At 43.9% G+C, this 17628-nt stretch overlaps 1 protein-coding gene across 4 annotated transcripts in view; it reads right to left on the bottom strand.

Annotated features, from left to right (window-relative positions):
• PIK3C2A (phosphatidylinositol-4-phosphate 3-kinase catalytic subunit type 2 alpha) overlaps positions 1-17628 on the bottom strand; it is a 780848-nt gene that overhangs the window by 85309 nt on the left and 677911 nt on the right. For all 4 annotated transcript variants that reach the window (XM_085648082.1, XM_085648085.1, XM_085648083.1 and 1 more), the window contains 2 exons: positions 12638-12755; positions 12456-12537 (listed from right to left, as the gene is read on the bottom strand). In XM_085648082.1, coding sequence (XP_085504208.1) covers positions 12456-12537; positions 12638-12755 — 200 coding nt within the window. The remainder of the gene's footprint in view (positions 1-12455; positions 12538-12637; positions 12756-17628) is intronic.

The raw sequence follows: 17628 nt of genomic DNA, 5'->3' as shown, positions 1-17628 counted from the left end.
ACATTTCCTAGGGCCACAAACCCCTTAAAACATCTGATTTAATCACAATGCTGTGCCAATTGTGCAAAGAACTAACAAAAGTAGCATACACACAAAAAATATGATCAATTTATTATTTACTTACTTTTACAATACATATGTGAAAATAAACAAAAGATTAAAAAACAGAAGATTGAAAGAGAGGCTATACATTTCTATAGGTTCAATGAGCTCTTCTCATTTTTCATCATAAGAACGGTTATACATTATAATTCTTATTTCAAACACAAAAACTGAGAAATAAAGTAGGCACTCAATGTTAGTCGCCTTGTTTTGGTGGTCTATCTTGCTGCTAACCACCTTCTTCAGAGCAAGTACATGGAGTTTTTCCACTAAAAGACACACAAAGTAGTCACAAATGGACAATATTAAAATACATCTCTTAGTAAAAATCTTCCATGGGTTTGATTAAATGTTCTTTTATAGAGAGCAAAATATGATCATTATATGGGTGTCCTATTTTGTTGTTTCACCACTCTGGGTGGGCTTCACCCAGATTTTACTCTCCAATAGGAACACTGATTCTTTTTGTTTACCAAGAGCATGTTCCCTTACTTTTGTAATAGACATGCTTACTCCTTTTATATACCATAGTGTCAAAGCATGCTATTTCCCTTGTGCCTCAAGAAAATTTCTTCAATGATTCATGAGGCATTCATAACCGAAAAGCCATTCGTTAAGCAAATGAACTTGTATGACCCTCGCGGTTTACTTAGAAAAGGACCACATCGGTTTGCCTCATCAACGCAGCAGGAAAAAGAAAAAAACCTCTTCTGACCTGTTTAATCTGTGCACCTGAAGGGTAACCTGTTGGTGCAGAGGGAGTAAGATGTCAACTTATGGCCATCAGGAGCTGTATATAACCTATCAATCGCACCCAGAATTCCCAGCAGTAGGAAGTGGAACAGCAACCAGCTTACTGGTAGCCAGTAGACTTCTCTTTCAACCTCTTGAATGGGCAAAAGTTTCTGCCTGTTTAAGAAACTCATTTTGTGTGTTTGAAATAAGAATTCTAATGTATTCAACTGTTTTTATGATGAGAAATGAACCAGTAAAACTTTTTTTTTTACTAAATAATAATGTGATTGTATTTTAATAGGTCTTATCTTTGTTAACTCTCTGCACAGTTTGCACAGCATTGTGATTTAATCAGATGATCTGAAGGAGTTTGTGGCCCTAGGGGATTTGTCTGTTTTGTTTAAAATAAGTCATATGAGAGTCACATGACCACTATAAACGCTCGAATGCGCAAAAGTGCTGACATTGTGCTTTCTCGGCGGTGGCAAAAAAATCAAGCCAGGTTTCTTCTCACTGATGGACGGCACCCTGCTCCACCCCTGGTCGTGAATGTAATTAGCGTCAGGATGCTTCTAATGAAGAAGCAGCTGCGCTCTACAAATGTTTGTTCATTCATTCATTGGCAGCCGAGTTTGTCTGCACTGGCGTTTAGAGAATCCGCGGGGTGATTCACCACAAGAGAAATTTCCTGGTGGTCTAGCCACTGTTGGTGAAACAGATCCTCCTGGCACAGGACCAAAGGCCTGACGGTGACGGTGATGTCCATGAGCACATGCACCAGCCTTTGATCGTGGGAAGGAAGGCCTTCATCACCAAGTGATTCGCTCTTAAAATCAAACTGACATGGAGTTGAGCCATTGCCTGAGAACAGAAGCTCCTGGTATTAACCTCTACCAGGAGGTTAATACCAGGAGGCGAGCTTGTTGATCTGACATTCAAATGTCAGTCTTTCATCGAATATTACCCCCAGGTTTCTAACCTTTGGGACTGGAGTTGGGCATTCACCCATATCAACTGGCCACCATCTTGGGGACCAGAAGGAGGTGTTTGCCCCTAATAGTAGCACCTCGTTTTTTTCCCCGTTCAATTTAAGGCAGTTTTTCTGCATCCATGTGTTTATCTGTGACATGCAGATATTAAGTTGATCGGCTGTCTCATCGATGTTATTTGAGACTGATACCACAACCTGGGTGTCATCGGCATATGATATCACCGAGAAGCCACATTGCCTGATGATCGCTGCCAGAGGGGCCACATATATATTGAACAGTGTGGGGCTCAAGGATGTAAATATAAATGTAAATGTAAATTGATACTTGTATAGCGCACTACTCACCCGCAAGGGTCTCAAGGCGCTTGTACGAATACCGCTGTGGAACCCATCCTGGCTTTTCCTGTGAGGCGTCCACTCCTGGGCACCCCCAAGGTGGAGGCCAGGCATCCTTAGCGTTGTGGGGGCCGTTGTGGAGATTAAGCAAGCTATTGCCCAGAGTTGCAGAGTGGGACTCCATGATTGGAATAGGCACCGAGGCGAGAATTATCAGGTCCGTGGAATTTTTTAACCCAAGACCCGCCGTGGCGGAGAATTGAACCCTGGTCCCGGGCTAGACCTCTGCATCAGGGTCTGCTGGCTCTATTCATTGAGCCACTCTTCTCCACAGGATGAGCCCTGTGGCACCCCACATGGCAGCGAGAAGGACTTAGATACTGATCCATCTACTTCTATTACAAAGGATCTGTCTGCTAAATATGACAACAGTAGGGTAATGGCATTGTCTCGGAATCCCAGCTCAACTAGTAAACCAATTAGGATTTTATGGTTAACAGTGTCGAAGGCCGCCGAGAGATCCAACAAGATCAAGGCGGCCTTCTTTCCTGCATCCAGAATTCTTCTGAGCTCCTCTACTTTCATGATCAGTGCCGTCTCTGTCCCATGGCCCTCTCGGAAACCATATTGTGAGTGGTCCAAGAAGTCTCCAGCGGTGATGTATGCTGAGATCTGAGTGTTAAATAGTTTCTCCAGCACCGTAGATGGAAACAGGATCCTAAAGATGGGCCTGTAGCTGCTAGGTTCATTGGGGTCAAGGTTAGATTTTTTAAGTAGTGGTCGGACTGAGGCTGACTTCCATGCCATTGGGAATGTACCGGATTGTATTATATCGGAGAACAATGCTCAAAGTTGTTCGCTGAGTATTTCTGGGAACAGATGGAAAACCATGGGAGGGCAAGGGTCAGACGGAGCCCCTGACTTGGTAGTGTTTACCACTTGGATTATTTGTTCCATCGTAGGTCCAGAAAAAGTAAAAAACGTGTCCAAGCCTAGGTATTTCATCCGAAAAGGTGTTGCTATCCGAGAATGTTCTATAAACAGTCTCGACTTTGTTTGTAAAGAACTGACCTAAGGTGTTACAGAAATCTGGGCTGAAACTTTTTCGAGCATTCATTGGGAGGTTTGCCAATTTATTTACTGTATCAAACAACTCTCTACTGGTGTTCTTAGCCTCCAGAATTTTCTTTGTAAAATAGTTGCTCTTTTCCTCGATAATAAGTTTCTTGTATATATGTAGTCAGTTTTTCTTGTCTGGTCATAATTAGCTCTCCACTTTCTTTCTGACCTTCTATATTCTTTTTTTTTGAGAACCAAGGCTCAGAGGGTTTTTTCCTTTTCGACATAAAGTTCTTTTTGGGGGCTGTCGTGTCTAATGCTGTTTTAATCCATGTGGTAATTTTATTAACCCCAGAGTTAGCGTCTGAGTCTAGGCTTGGCTTTGATTCGCTTAGTTGGACATGTAATTTTGGAATGTTTATTTTATCCCAATCGTGATATACGACCGGGGTGTTGTTGCTAATTGATAGTGTTTTGTGCCCATTATTCAGTACCGTGAATATTATAGCTTTATGATCCGACCACGGGGCTGGAATGACTTCCGAAATCCTTACCCATGGATTGGAAGTAAAAATTCCGTCCAGTGTATGTCCTGCGACATGTGTCTCTTGCCTAACTATCTGTTCCAAAGAGAAACTTGCCATGGTCTCAATGAATGTGACAATATTGTGGTCTTTTTCCTTTTCTAGATGATAGTAGAAATCTCCCAGCACTGTGAAATCTGAATAGTTTATGCTGGACTCCAAGAAGGAGCTAATATTATCAATTAGCGGAGTCTGGGCTTTTAGTGGACGATATATAAGAAGTCCTTTTAGTGAATTATTAATGTTTATTGATATTCGGAAGGCTAATATTTCACAGTCCGGTGTACTGCCCATCGAACATCCAGCTACTCTGATTTCTTCTCTGGAGATGATAGCTAATCATCCCCCCCGCTTGTGTGTTCGGTCAGCTCTGGTAATGGAGTAGCCCGCAGGAAGTGCTAGTATTAGCTCCGGGTCTGACGTTTTTTCTGCCCAAGTCTCCGTTATAAAAGGTAAATCAAGTTTATGAGTTTCGATCATTTCTGCAAGTTCAAGGTTGTGTTTTACCAGTGAGCATGCGTTAATTAGCACAGCTTTAATCTCTTTAGTGTTAGTGGATTTTTGTTGTGTTATTCGTGTCTTTACTTTCATATAACTCAGCTGCAGCCTACATTGTTCACATCTCTTTGGCTCCTTCTGAAAATCATAACACAACCCGCAGTTTGGTGTGCTCATAGTGTTCAGCCTTCATAACTCCTCTTGTGTATAGGTCACAATTATTGGTACTGATGGAGGAGACACACGGGTGTTCTGGCGCTAGGCGCGGGCCAGGCGCGGCCGGGCGCAGACAGGCTTGCGCTCTTCCATCGGGTTTTATGGTGTTGTCAGCGGGAATGCCATCACCCGACTTATGCAGTCAGTCGTGTCCAAATCCGATTTAATGCCTAACTTTGCTGTGTTGCAACCCTCCTGGAGAGTTTGGGTCAGGAACGCCCAAGGTCTTCTGGAACTGCTAATATTTGGGCCACTGTGTAACATAGGGACTGGGAGAAGCAGCCTAGAAGACAGATAGCATTTAGTGAATGCAGAGCAAGGTTTGTGGAGGAACAAATATGTTAGCCAAATGTCTATTATCTTAGATTTGCGATAAAGTGTGGTGGTCGGGAACGTGTTGGAATTCTCCTTTCTGATGGATGACTGCACCACCAAACTCTCTGGCGTAGGATGTTGAGTAAAAAAAGTAGGGTCAACTGATACCGGATCATGATGCCGAGCCACCTGCCTATTAACTCACCCAAGAGCCCTGAATGGTATTAGTAAGGGCAACATTACACTGTGATAGAGATTCTGTAGGTACTGGACCGTCTGACAAAACATTATTCTTCACCTCCATAGAAGCTGCAGGTTTAATACTTCTGCTGCCCTTTGCATACAACAGCAAGGGAAGCACTTTCTTAAGTGGCAGGGCCAGGAGGGGAAACAAGGCCAGTATGTGGAGAAGTATTCAGGACACTAGCATATGGGAGTTCCTAATTACCAGTCATACTCATCATATTGGAGAACAAAACCATGCCCTTTATCAAAATTGTTACTGTTTCCATCAGAGATGAAAAGACTGTGCAAAGTCTGAGCCGTACTGTGTGGTAAGGTCAAAGTATTAGAATTGGAGGGATTGCCTGCTGAGTGCATTCTGGTGGGAGCACGGCATGGCTTTAGTCGTGGTGGATTCTGCTCAGTCTCGGAAAGCAGAATGGGCTGCAAATCCTTCTACGGCGTTATCACCAGCGTTGATGCAAAAGGAACCTCTGTCATAGTCTAAGCTGAGGGTGAACACACTGGTGGATGCCTGACTGGTGGCCCCTGTAGATACTAGGGGCCCAAAGTCACACCAGAGGGAACTGGTAACGTGCCAAAAATGTGCAGGCCTCTACTTGCTGCAAGACCGGCAGGGCACACTATTGTCCTTGCACCCTCTCTGGAGTTCATAAGTGACAGGAAGGGGTAGATTCCTACTTTGACTTCTTATGCTTCTTTTTTGGACTTATCCGAAGACTTTGGCCGCATCAATAATTTTCCATGTGAATTACTTTGGGGGCAGGATTTTCCTTTCGATTTCAACTGGTCACAGCGTGAGGTCTTCCAATGTTTGGCGACATACAGCTTTACCTTGGGGCCTTCGCATCCATCTTGGCGCAGAAGTCACCCTTGGATCGTGCTCCGGCTTCAGACACCATAAGCATCCCTCATGAGGGTCTGTCACAGACATCTGTTTGAGACAGTCCCTACACAGCTTGAACCCTATTGTCTTTAGAGGTGACATTTTCACTTGCAAACTGAAAATTTTTTCAAAAAAGAGCTTGAAAAGACAAAGGAATAGCTCTACATCAGAGTCTTAAGTTGTGGAAAGAAAGGAACTGTCGTTAGCGTTGCACTAATATGCGGCTCTGCTTGCCACTTCGACAGCCGGGACCTCTAGATGGAGGGAATCTGCTCCTACATACGGATATCATTTTAACTGTATACTAATGAAATAAATATATTTGAAGAACTTAACCTGATCAAACAAACGAAGAATAAGGAAACGTATTTGACTGGGACTACTAGAGGAAGGTATAGCTATATTTCTTGAAGTTGGAGGGAAACAAGTTGAAACCTTCTTTACACTTAAGTGATTGCCCTGAAGAAGTCCGCTTGGACGAAACGCGTCGGCTACGCTGTTTATGTCTTTTACATTTGTAAAGAAAAGAAGAATATAATAAAGAAACAATTGTGAAATCACACCTGCTGAATGGACGGATATATTACAATATTGCAAAATAACGTTGTGGAGTGCTGGATCTCAGTGTTTTGTTGACTTCTGGAGTGGAACGGCATTGAAGCGGGGCCGCAGGACGCCATCTATCAGCATGCAGGAGTACTGCTTTGAAGTTTCCAGAACCAGTCTGCTGACTGGGAAATATTCACAAAGTGAGGAATTTGCAGTTAGAAATATCGATCAGAAAGTGAGCTCAATGCAGTATCAGTTCTTGCAGCTCTTGACCTCACTAAAGAAGCTAAAAAGGAATTCATTAAAAGGTAAATTTGTTGCTATTATTTCAAGTCTTGTATCAGAGGTATTTTGTGTTCCTTTAAAAGATAGTGGCAACAGCCTACAATGTTAATATTTGGTTAAACTTTGTAGTTGCACAGTCTGCAATCGGATACACTGGTTGATGTAATTCACCCACAGAAAATAAACTTTCCTCTAACAAAACCTCAGGGGTGTCCCAGGGCCCAGTGCAAAATATTTTTCATGGAGGGGAAGTGTGTGGCCCACCTCCCTGAGCAGTTTCTAGGCCTCGGGGATGCCACCCCTAAGGTCAATTCCTTGCTAAAGGTGAAGGGGGCATGCTGCTCCCCTACCAAAACATTTTCTAGGGCCTGGGGACCACATAATCCAGGGCAAAAAATATTAATTATGGGAGGGGGCATGTGGCCCCCCTTCACAAGCCTCACTGAGGCCCCAGTGACCCCATTCCCCTGAGGCAGATCCTTTCTAATGGGGAGGGGGGTCACATGCCCCTTAGCAAGGTATTGACCTTAGGGGATGGTGTTCCCAAGCCCTACAAAATGCTCAGGAGGAGGGTCACACGCCGGGTTAGGCTCAGTGACGGTGTCCTAGGGACCCCATGCCCCGGGACACTGTTGTTTCCTTGCTTGCAAGAGCGTTGGGCACAGAAGAATTCTGAGCTCTCACCCGCCAGGAAAAGACAGGCTCCAGCTAGGTGGGAGCACAAATTGTTTTCCCTGCCCGTGCTCCCACGTACAGCGAAACACAGAATTGTTCCTGACTGGTGGGAGCAAAGAGAAAAGTTGCTTCCGTCGCACTCGGATGGGTGCTGGCAGGAAAGCCAGCAGGGCTGCTGGGCTTTAGGCCTTCCCCCGTAGCCACCAACGTAAATAATGTTGTGGGGTGCCCCAGGTGGACATCCTAGATTTTTTAAATAAAAACATGGCAAAAAATTTGCCAGCCCCTGTGCGACCCCATAGAATGGGGACACCTAAAGGGAGCCAGCGGGGCCCCGGGGCTCCCATTGTGGCGCCAAACGTTAACAAAGTTGTGAGGTGCACTCCAGATTAAAAACAAAATAATGGCAAAAAGTGTTTCCAGCTCCTGCGTGGCCCCATGGAACGGTCAGAGCTGCTCTGTTATTCACTGCTCCTGGCAAGGCGCACCCCATAATGCCCTTCATGGGCTAATTTACATATATTGGACTGCATGGTGGCACCATAATCTGGGATGGAGAACCACCAGCATCTTTTTTTAAGTGCTGTGGGGGGCTTCAGGGAGTGCAGAAGCCCCTCAAAAATACTGAAAAAGAAATAACCCTATGTTTCTTGGTGTCTATAGAATATGAACCCAGAAAACTTAATTGATATTTTTTAGCATTCCCAGTGCTGGAGTTTTTTGGGTCCATTTTGTGGCCAGAATTCTGTAAAAGAAGACCAACGTGTTTAATGTTATTTTGACTATAAATGTTTTATTGAAATGTTTGACATAACCAATAGGCTCACTTTTTATATATTGTCAGCAACTTTACATTAAAAAACCCTATAAATTCACTGAAGAAACCAACGTCTAAAGTGACAGTTGTAGTTAGGTATTCAAAAATACGATAGAAAATCACTAAAAAACACAAGGGTTAAATTGACATTACAGTCATGTGACAATGTCCATTTGAAACCAACAAAACCACTGAAATTCACCATTTATAGTTATCTCAAATAACTGTAACTCGTATCCTAAAGTAACTACAACTCGCGCCCCCACCATGTACAGTAGTTTCATCAATTATATTGTTTTAGATGTTGCAGTTCAGTTATCAATGATGTCATAGAAAGAGTCACAAACTATGTAATATTTGGGGCAAATAGCAGTGTATGGCGAGCACACAAGTATGATTTAATTGACATTTTCACCTAACTATAACGTTCCTTCAACCTTTGTTTCTTTCAGTAGTTTTTTTTAATGCAAATAATATTTTATTACCATACGCAACAACAACCTCACACCATGCAGGCCCAGGGTTGCATACAACCCCTCGTGGGCAGTCAACACCATGCTGAGAGTGGCCTTTGGCCATGCACAGAATAAGGTTGGGTACAGGGCCTGGTCTGTGGCCAGGCTCTGCACCCAATCCTGTGCTTGAACCCTACCCCCCTTGCTGCACATGAGCCGTGCACAGCAGGGGGTTGGGCGCAGGCCCTGCGCCAAACCCCATGCAGGTGGGGGTAGTCACAGAGCCTGGTGCCAAACCCTTATGAATGCACATAGCTGGCTATATGTACTGGATTTGTCAACAGACCACAACACCAAATTATAAAAAGTGAGACTATTGGATTTATGAAGGGGTCAGTATATCAACATATATAAAGCACACCAATTGGATTCATGAAAAAAAAAAAATCACCAATAATTATAATGAAATGTATATTTCATTAACTCACACAGTACAATGTTTATTAAAAGTGGCTGTTATAAAACAATTTTAATCAGGTGCTATTAAAAAAAATAATGAACATATCTTTGAGTCTTCTTAGATTTCGCATGCTCAGCGCTTGCACTGTGCTTGTGAAATCTATTGTAATTTATATAAACTTCCATCCCGCCTCCTCACTTTCCTGGCCTTTCACTGGTTCCTGAGCGTGCCACTTTAGTTTCCTCAATTTCTATTGGCTGTAGCATATTTTCCTGCATGTACCAATGTTTGTTCCTCATCTGCTTCTCTTATCAGTTTCCCCGCAGCCAAAATACTGTTAATATCCGCTTTTGGGAAGTATTTAAAAAAAATGTTTTGCCTCTTTTTACTTTTCCATCTTGCAGCATATGTCTTTAGAAACTTATGGAGAGATTAAGCGACTTACCCAGAATCACAGGATGTTGCGCCGCCGACACTTGAACCGGGATCCCCAGCTCTCGAGTCAGCAGCTCTGGCCACTGCCCCGCATCCTCTCCACTCCTGTGAAGCTTGTCATTATTCATAAACCGATGCATTACCAATGCTGGTTTTTAACAGTTTTGAAGCTACAAAGAATAGCCATTGAACCAACCACATGATTTAATGGCTATTTTGGCTAGAGCTCCAGCGAAGAGTCATTTAAAAAAATATATGGTAAACTCTCCTGAGGTCATGGATTTAATGACACAGGAGACCTACTGTTTTTTTTATGTTGCTGGGGGAGTGGGGGCTGCTGTAACCCCTGCAGCGCCCGACAACATTAAACAAATACTTGGTGGTGCCCCTGTCCCTTGTAGGGACACTACCAGGTGCTTAAAAATATGTTTTAAAAGCCCTCACAAGGCATTACGGGATGCTCCTTGCAAGGAACAGTGAATAATAAATGAGCAGCTCCTGCTGCTCATTTATTATTCTTTTATTTATAAATTGTTTGGGCCACCAAACCCACATGTTTAATATTTGCTGTGGGGCGCGAGAGGAGCCCCAGGGCTCAAGACAGGCTTGTAGTAAGCATATTTTGTTCTACTTTAAAATATTTAAAGCAGCACAACCACAAAAAATTCAGTCATAAAACATTCTGGATTAAGTTAGTGAAATCCTTTATACTGGAACTAACAAAGGGGTACCTTAAAAGGGCGTGTTAAACAAACATAGCCAGCAATGCTTTGCACACAAAAAGATGTGCAATTCATATGTGATTCATTACTTTATGTAATAAAGAAAAGAAAAAAACCCTTGGCAGTCCACTTACAAACATGGCAACAGTCTCGGGATACAAGGTAGGATGACAAACAGGATAAGTAACAGACTGAAAGAACCAACTGAAGAAAGTCCCAACCGAGGACAATAATAAGTTTAATAAAAAAGCCCTATGGGAAAAACACACACTAGATCCAACATCTGCTACCATCTGGGTGTATTAGCAGCCTTAGCTGTCTCCCCACTGGTACACTGGTAAGCTTTGCTGTAAAAGTTGTAAATTAATCTGACAGCACAGGAGCAAAGTCTTCAAAAAGTGCAGGGCTTGGGGTTTATAAACATTCTGGTCACCACTTCCCTGATTCACCAAGGGCCCTACCTCTACAACAATTCATTAAGGATACTGCAGAGGACCTCGGTGTATGGTAAACAATTCACAGATCATAAAAATGCCTGGCTCGAAACAAAAGTTGCAATGGTTAAATGAAGTTTTATTTCACTAAGCTGTAAAAATTATCTGGGGGTGATGGCTTAAAGAGCCAGAGGAAAGTACATCCGCAGGGGCACAGAGATCCGAGGTTAACTAGTTAATAGAGAAGGAATCGTTACAGGCAAATTTAGACTAAATAATGTGACAAGGCCATAAGCATAGGAAGGGGGTAATGGAATGCATATGCAATGGCAAAGCCAGCTGCAGGGAAAGTGAGATTTAGTTTTTCTTATGCAGACAGTTTGTAAGTGCCCATCAGATAGTTGTGTCCAGATCTCAGGAGCACATGCACAGAAGGAAAAAATGCAGAAAATTGCAGTTAAGGACTAACAAAATAGCGAGACGGTTAAGCTTACAAGAAGGAAACAAGAATACAAGAGTTACAGGGCACCTAAAAATAAGTTTTCAAAGCATTATTTATACTTGTTAATGTACTGATTTTTACCAGTTTAATTGATGGATGTACCACAGTTGCTAAGCCTAATTTGGAAAATTGTAATCAGTAAAGTAACTATCTTTGAGAAATTATCTTGAAACAGAATGCAAAAAACGTGCACACTTTTAGAAAAGAAGACAATCAAATTATCAATATGAAGGATTATGGACAACATTGAGTCCTATCGCAAAAGGTTTTTAAAAAAAGTTTTCGTCCAAAAATACCTGCTTTGTACCTGTCAGAAATTCACAAAATGATTTCTGACAGATGTAAATGCTACTGTGGATTTCTTCACCAGTAGTAAAATGTGACTCCGGGAGAAGAATGTGGGTGTTTCAATATCCTTGGAAGATCGCTTGTCTTGGAAGCCAGAGAACACTCTGAAACAGGTAGGTTTGTGAGCGGCATGCCCAAACTCCTCTCCAACACCTTTTCACCCTGAAAACTGTCAGATTTACTCCAGCCATTGGATGGAGTAACTCCCCTTTGAGGACCTGAAGAGGAATGAACCAACCCCATATTTTCTGGAGGTGAAGGGATAGGGCTGTACCCACGCGAAATATTTGCCCATGAGACAAAACTATTTACATTTGTGCAGGAAACTCCAATCTCCCTGTGCAGTTTTGAACTATATAGAACACCAGTACAGCAGGATTAGAAGTTCTTAGGGGCTTTCACATGAGATTCCGAGAGTGCGCCTGGATACCTGTGTCCGTCACATCTTTGAAGGAGTAATTTGGGGAATATTTGTCACTACACACAAAAGCAAATCTCCATCTGCAGTTTTATGTTTTTTCCGTGTATATGGACCGTAGTATTAAAAGAAATTGGTCTCTGCCATAAGAGTTTCCTTATCCACAAAATGTAACAAATATCAGTATTAGATATAATGTGAGACGCATCTGAATTACAGGTCGATATTAAATATTTTAGAGATTTGTCCAAGGAAGAGAAAAGTCAAAATCCAATCAAAACAAAAGCAGATCGCATTTGTACGCAATTGTTTAAATACAGGTACAAGAAAACAAATAGCAAATTAGTGCACAAAGCAATAACAAATTAATAAAACAAAATGTTCTTATACTTATGGATTTTTCAATTCCTTCGATGCCATCAGCTTTGTCGTCACGCAGTAATGGATGAAAAAATGTGTAAACAAGATCACACTGAATATGAAAAGAAAATGAGAAGAGAAATGTTAGTTGGAAGTGTTTTTCAATAGGGCACACAATAAGATTTAGTACAAAGATTAAGTTCAAATCTAACCTCTGCTACTTCGGTACAGCTGCCCATAAGACTTTGCAAGTAACTGTTCAGTTCCATTTTTCTTTTGGCTGCTACATCTTTAACATGAGTTCTTCCGAGAACCATCCTGTTAGGAAAACTAAAGGATGAAAAGGAAAACTAAAATTATTCTTTGAAAGCATGAAAACAAGCTACCTACTTTACGAAATACAACAATCAAGTCAAAATTAATTAATCAGAGCAATATGTCACTAATAAGTCAATCACTGACATCACTGGTAACACTACATATCACGATGACATCGGCCGTGCACAGAGAGGGGGTGTGGAACAGGACCAGCTGCAGGCTATATGCAGCTACCACAAAAGATTCGCACGCATGGTTGGCAGTTTAGGGAGGAATGGGAGCAGGGTGTGGCCAAATGCCAAACCAAACACTCAGGCCGTGTGGTGTTTAATGGGGAATGAGGATTTGTGATTTTGGGTGTGGGTATCTGTGGTTTCATCCTCTCCCATGGGCATATATTGCTTAGTTCCTGGGAGATGTTGAGTATTGTCTGTAACCATTTTTGTGCTCTTTTGTTGAACCCATTATCTGGAAGCTGTGTGCAGGTGCCCATGAAATGTTACATCCCCATCACGCTGCCAACACCGAACACTGCAAAACTACTTTAGCGCAAATAGGGATGAACTCAGGTAAGGTCAAAGTCTACACCTTGTGCCAATTCACATTTTGCATACGGCCAAAGTTCATGTGCAGTTGGCTATGTGGATTTTGGAGGCGTCCTAGCTACTTTTTCACAGCTTTCTACTACACCAACGACACACAGCAGTTGGTCATGTTCAGTTCCTTAAAATTCAACCACCGCTTGCATACATTGTGCATCACATTAATGTAATAAATTATGATCTTTGAAGTGTCATCAGTGATGGCTCATCGCAGCTGCGAGTAAGCATTTAGGCAGCATAATGTAATAGGGTGATTTTAACGGGTTTTGTACGTTTAGCGATACTGTTGCATACATACCCACAAATGTGTGTGTGTGTGTGTATATATATATATATATATATATATATAAAAAATCCAGAGGCGATCGCCACTGGGTGGTTAGTTAGTGCAGCTGTCCCAAAGGAAAAGTGTTTATTGTGTTGTATTCTAAATTTAGCTTTGTTTGACGAATCTCCACAAAACGCTCTAAAGAGGTGTCACTTTTTGACTAGTTTGTGCATGGGGGAAGTTTTGGGGTGATCCATCAGGCAGGGGGTGAGAAAAAAGGGGGGGTCCCAAAATCCAAAAACCCTATGCATTTTCCACATAACTTCTTTAAGAAGAGCTACCACTAAATCTGCAGAACTGTTGGTGTGTAGACTGTGCTTTGGTGTAAATCCATTCAGTAGTTTGTGTTTTTTAATTCAGGGTCAAAAATATTTCTATATCTGGACAGTTGGGTGCGCAAGAGGCTTGAAAGACTCTCACAGGAGTGCTGATTAAAAATAAAGTGTTCTGATTGGCACAGGGAGCTTTATTTACCTTGGCACAATTCGCTCCAGCGGGAATCGGAATCCTGCTGGAGCGAGCGCTCTGATTGGCTGCCAGCAGCATCAGAACAAGCATGGGCATAGCCAATAGGTCTTGGCTATGGGACCTTATATGTGTTTAGCCAGAGCTATTGGCTTTGCGCTATGTTGTAGCGCAGAGTAGCTGCTGGTCAGCATGTAGAAAAGTTCTGATAAAGTGTTTCACACATTTTTGTTACCTTATCTTTTCTTTATACAAGAATACATTTATTAACAGCTGAATGACCCCATGAAAAAAAGAATTAACATAAAAAAAGAATTTTAGTTTTTTTGTCCTTGCAATGATTGCAACTTTTTTCTGCTTGTTCTAATGCTTGTTTCTTATAGCTTTCTTTTTTGGGGGGAGGGTGGGACAAACAACTGGAGGGCAGAGGTTTGGAAATAGTACCTGATTTACAACACAAGCAGCGGACGGAGACTAGGGGAGAATCCACAGATGCCAGATTCCGAAGGCAGACTCCACTTATGGAAATGGGGCACATTAAAAACTGTATGGACAGAGTCTGAAATCAGTATAATATATACAGAAGCATCGAGGCCAGAGATAGAGAATGAAAAATTGAGGCGGAATGGTGTGTGGGCGGAAGAAATAAACATGTGAGAAAGACAGACTGAGTTAGTATGAGAGGAGAGCAACATAATAGAAAGAATGATACCCACAGTAAGGGCAAAGGGTGACGGAGAAAGAGAAACAAGGGAGAGAGAAAGAGTAAGATATTGTGTTTGTGTATCTGCTTGAAACATAGAGGAAGAGAGAGAGAGAGAGAGAGAGAGAGAAGAAGTGAAACAGAGAGGAGAACACATAGTGCGTGTCAGAATGAGAGTGACCACAGGAGAGATTAAAAGAAATAGAGAAAGAGTGCCTGGGTGATAGTCAGAGAGAGAAAGAGAGAAGGCAGAAGACTAGAGACAGAGAGAACAAAGAGCAGCAAAAAGGAAAAGAAAAGGAGGAGAGGGGAAATGCTGAGAGTAAGAGGAAGAAGAGATAGTGCGACAGATAAGTGCTGCACAGCGAGAAGTACGAGTTACCTACCTTCGGTAACGATGTATCTGGTCGAGACGATTCTAGCCGCAGATTCCTTCACGTAGAATTATCCCCAGGCGCGAGACTGGATCCGGAAACGTTTTTGCCACAGCATCCCTGCGCGCCTGGGGCGGGGCGACACCACGTGACTCCGCCCAGGCGCCGTTCCTTGTACGTGATGTCAGCGAGGTCACATAAGGCCCGCCCCGGCGCGCCCACATCAGTTTTCTTCGGAGAACGTTTCCGCACCAGAACACGGAATCACCGGATCAAAAACTATGGAAGCATGGGAACAGTGTGCGAAGACCAGAAAAAATTGAAACGGTGAAAAACAACACCACCAGAGTAGGGCCAACACCGCAGAACCCAAGGCAGGGAAAGAAGAAAGAAGAAGCAGGAACCTGCACAGTCACCCTACCAGCACAGACAACCTCCCATCCCTGTGCCCCGGAGGCAAGAGCATACGTAAAAGTCATGGCACACATAGGCAACCCATCCCCCCACCCTGAGCAAGGAATGGGACCAGTCCCAAGTCAGACAGGGACAACAAACTTCCAAGCCACCCCAACCTAGAGGGCAACCACCCACAAGGGCAAGACATGGCCAGAGGACCTTCAAACTAGAGGATAGCAATGGAAGGGAGGGAGGGGAGGGAGGACAAGGATAGAAGCAATTCCCCCCAAACCTGGAACAGCCAGAGCAGCAGGGCACCGGCGCACCGGAACCCCATCCTCCAAGGAACCAAGGGAGGAATGAACCGCCCCCAGACGGAGCCACCCGTCAAGAACAAGGAAGGCACTCACAGGAGACACAGCCCCCCACCGGGAGGCGAGTACCGAAGACCAACCAAAGGGTCCTCGCAGAATAGGGGAGGATGGGCGGGCCGTGAAGAAATCTGCGGCTAGAATCGTCTCTACCAGATACATCGTTACCGAAGGTAAGTAACTCGTACATCTGATAGAGACTACTAGCCGCAGATTTCTTCACGTGGAATAGATACCCTAACAATACCCCCTGGGAAGGAGGGTCTGCGAAAGGACCCCACCAGCCAATGCAGAACAGAGGGCCCCACAGGGGACCCAATCTGTGGACCAGGTAGAACCTCGCCCCTGCCAGGCCAAGGGACCACAAGCAGAACCCCACCGACCCCAAGGGGATGTAGGAGGGAAAGAAGGCTGAAGAGGCTCGTACACTCACAGCAGAGGAGCCAAGGGCAGGGGCTGAGAGGCCGAAGCACCCCACTCCCCCACAAGGCAACATAGCTTCCGCTGAATGCCAAGACAGGAAGAGAGAAGAAGAGAGAAGAAGAAAGAAAGAAGAGAGAAGATGGAAGGAGAAGATGGAAGGAGAAGAAGAAGGAGAAGGAGAAGGAGAAGGAGAAGGAGAAGGAGAAGAAGGAAGAGAGAAGAAGAGAGAAGGAGAAGAAGAGAGAAGGAGAAGAAGAGAGAAGGAGAAGAAGAGAGAAGAAGAAGAAGAGAGAAGAAGAAGAAGAGAGAAGAAGGAGAAGAGAGAAGAAGGAGAAGAGAGAAGAAGAGGAGAGAAGAAGAAGAGGAGAGAAGAAGAAGAAGAGAGAAGAAGAAGAAGAGAGAAGAAGAAGAAGAGAGAAGAAGAGAGAAGAAGAAGAAGAGAGAAGAGGAAGAAGAAAGAAGAAGAGAGAAGAAGAGAGAAGAAGAGGAAGAGGAAGAAGAAGAGGAAGAAGAAGAAGAAGAAGGAGAAGGAGAAGAAGAAGAAGAAGAAGAAGAAGAAGAAGGAGCCTAGAGAGCCCAAGGAAACTAGGGAGAAGAAGGCGAGCCCACTCCAGATGGAGAGCAGCCTACCAGCCAGAACAATGCCGACAGTCAAGGCCAGAAGCAAGAAGAACAGCCCAACACCCCAGGAAGGCCCAGTAGGCAACGCCTGGCAAGGGAGAATACAGGGACACCCCACACCGCAGAACAGGAGCAGGGAGAGGAGGAGAGGCCCGGGCCGCCCCCACGACGAGTGGCCGCGCACACGACTGCAGGAAGCAAAAGCAACCTACTTACCCAGCATGGAGAACAGGTACCCGAAGGCGACCAGAACCCTCCAGCAGAGCGCAAGCCATATGGCAGCCACCATAACCCCACATAGGGCACGTGAAGTCCCAAGACATGGGGACCCTCTTTGGAAGAAATTCTGCAGCAGAGGAAGAAACAAAAGAACCACAGGGAAAAAAGCACCCCCCGGCACAGGCTTGAGAGCAGCCTAAGCAAAGCAGAAGGCCCAATCTCAGGGCCAAGTCTGCACAGCAACTCCTGCAGAACCCACACACAACAACAAAAGGGCCGTCCAGCAGCCAACAAGGCCAAAGTCCCAAGGAAGGACGTAAACGGCAAAAAAAACATATTCCAGAACCAGAACAGCCGGCCGAAAAAGGCCCATAAGCAACCCC

Source organism: Triturus cristatus, chromosome 3_2 (genome assembly GCF_964204655.1).
Source record: "Triturus cristatus chromosome 3_2, aTriCri1.1, whole genome shotgun sequence".
NCBI lineage: Eukaryota > Metazoa > Chordata > Amphibia > Caudata > Salamandridae > Triturus > Triturus cristatus.
The sequence above is the reverse complement of the archived record's forward strand: the minus strand, read 5'-3'. Positions and strand labels throughout refer to the sequence as shown.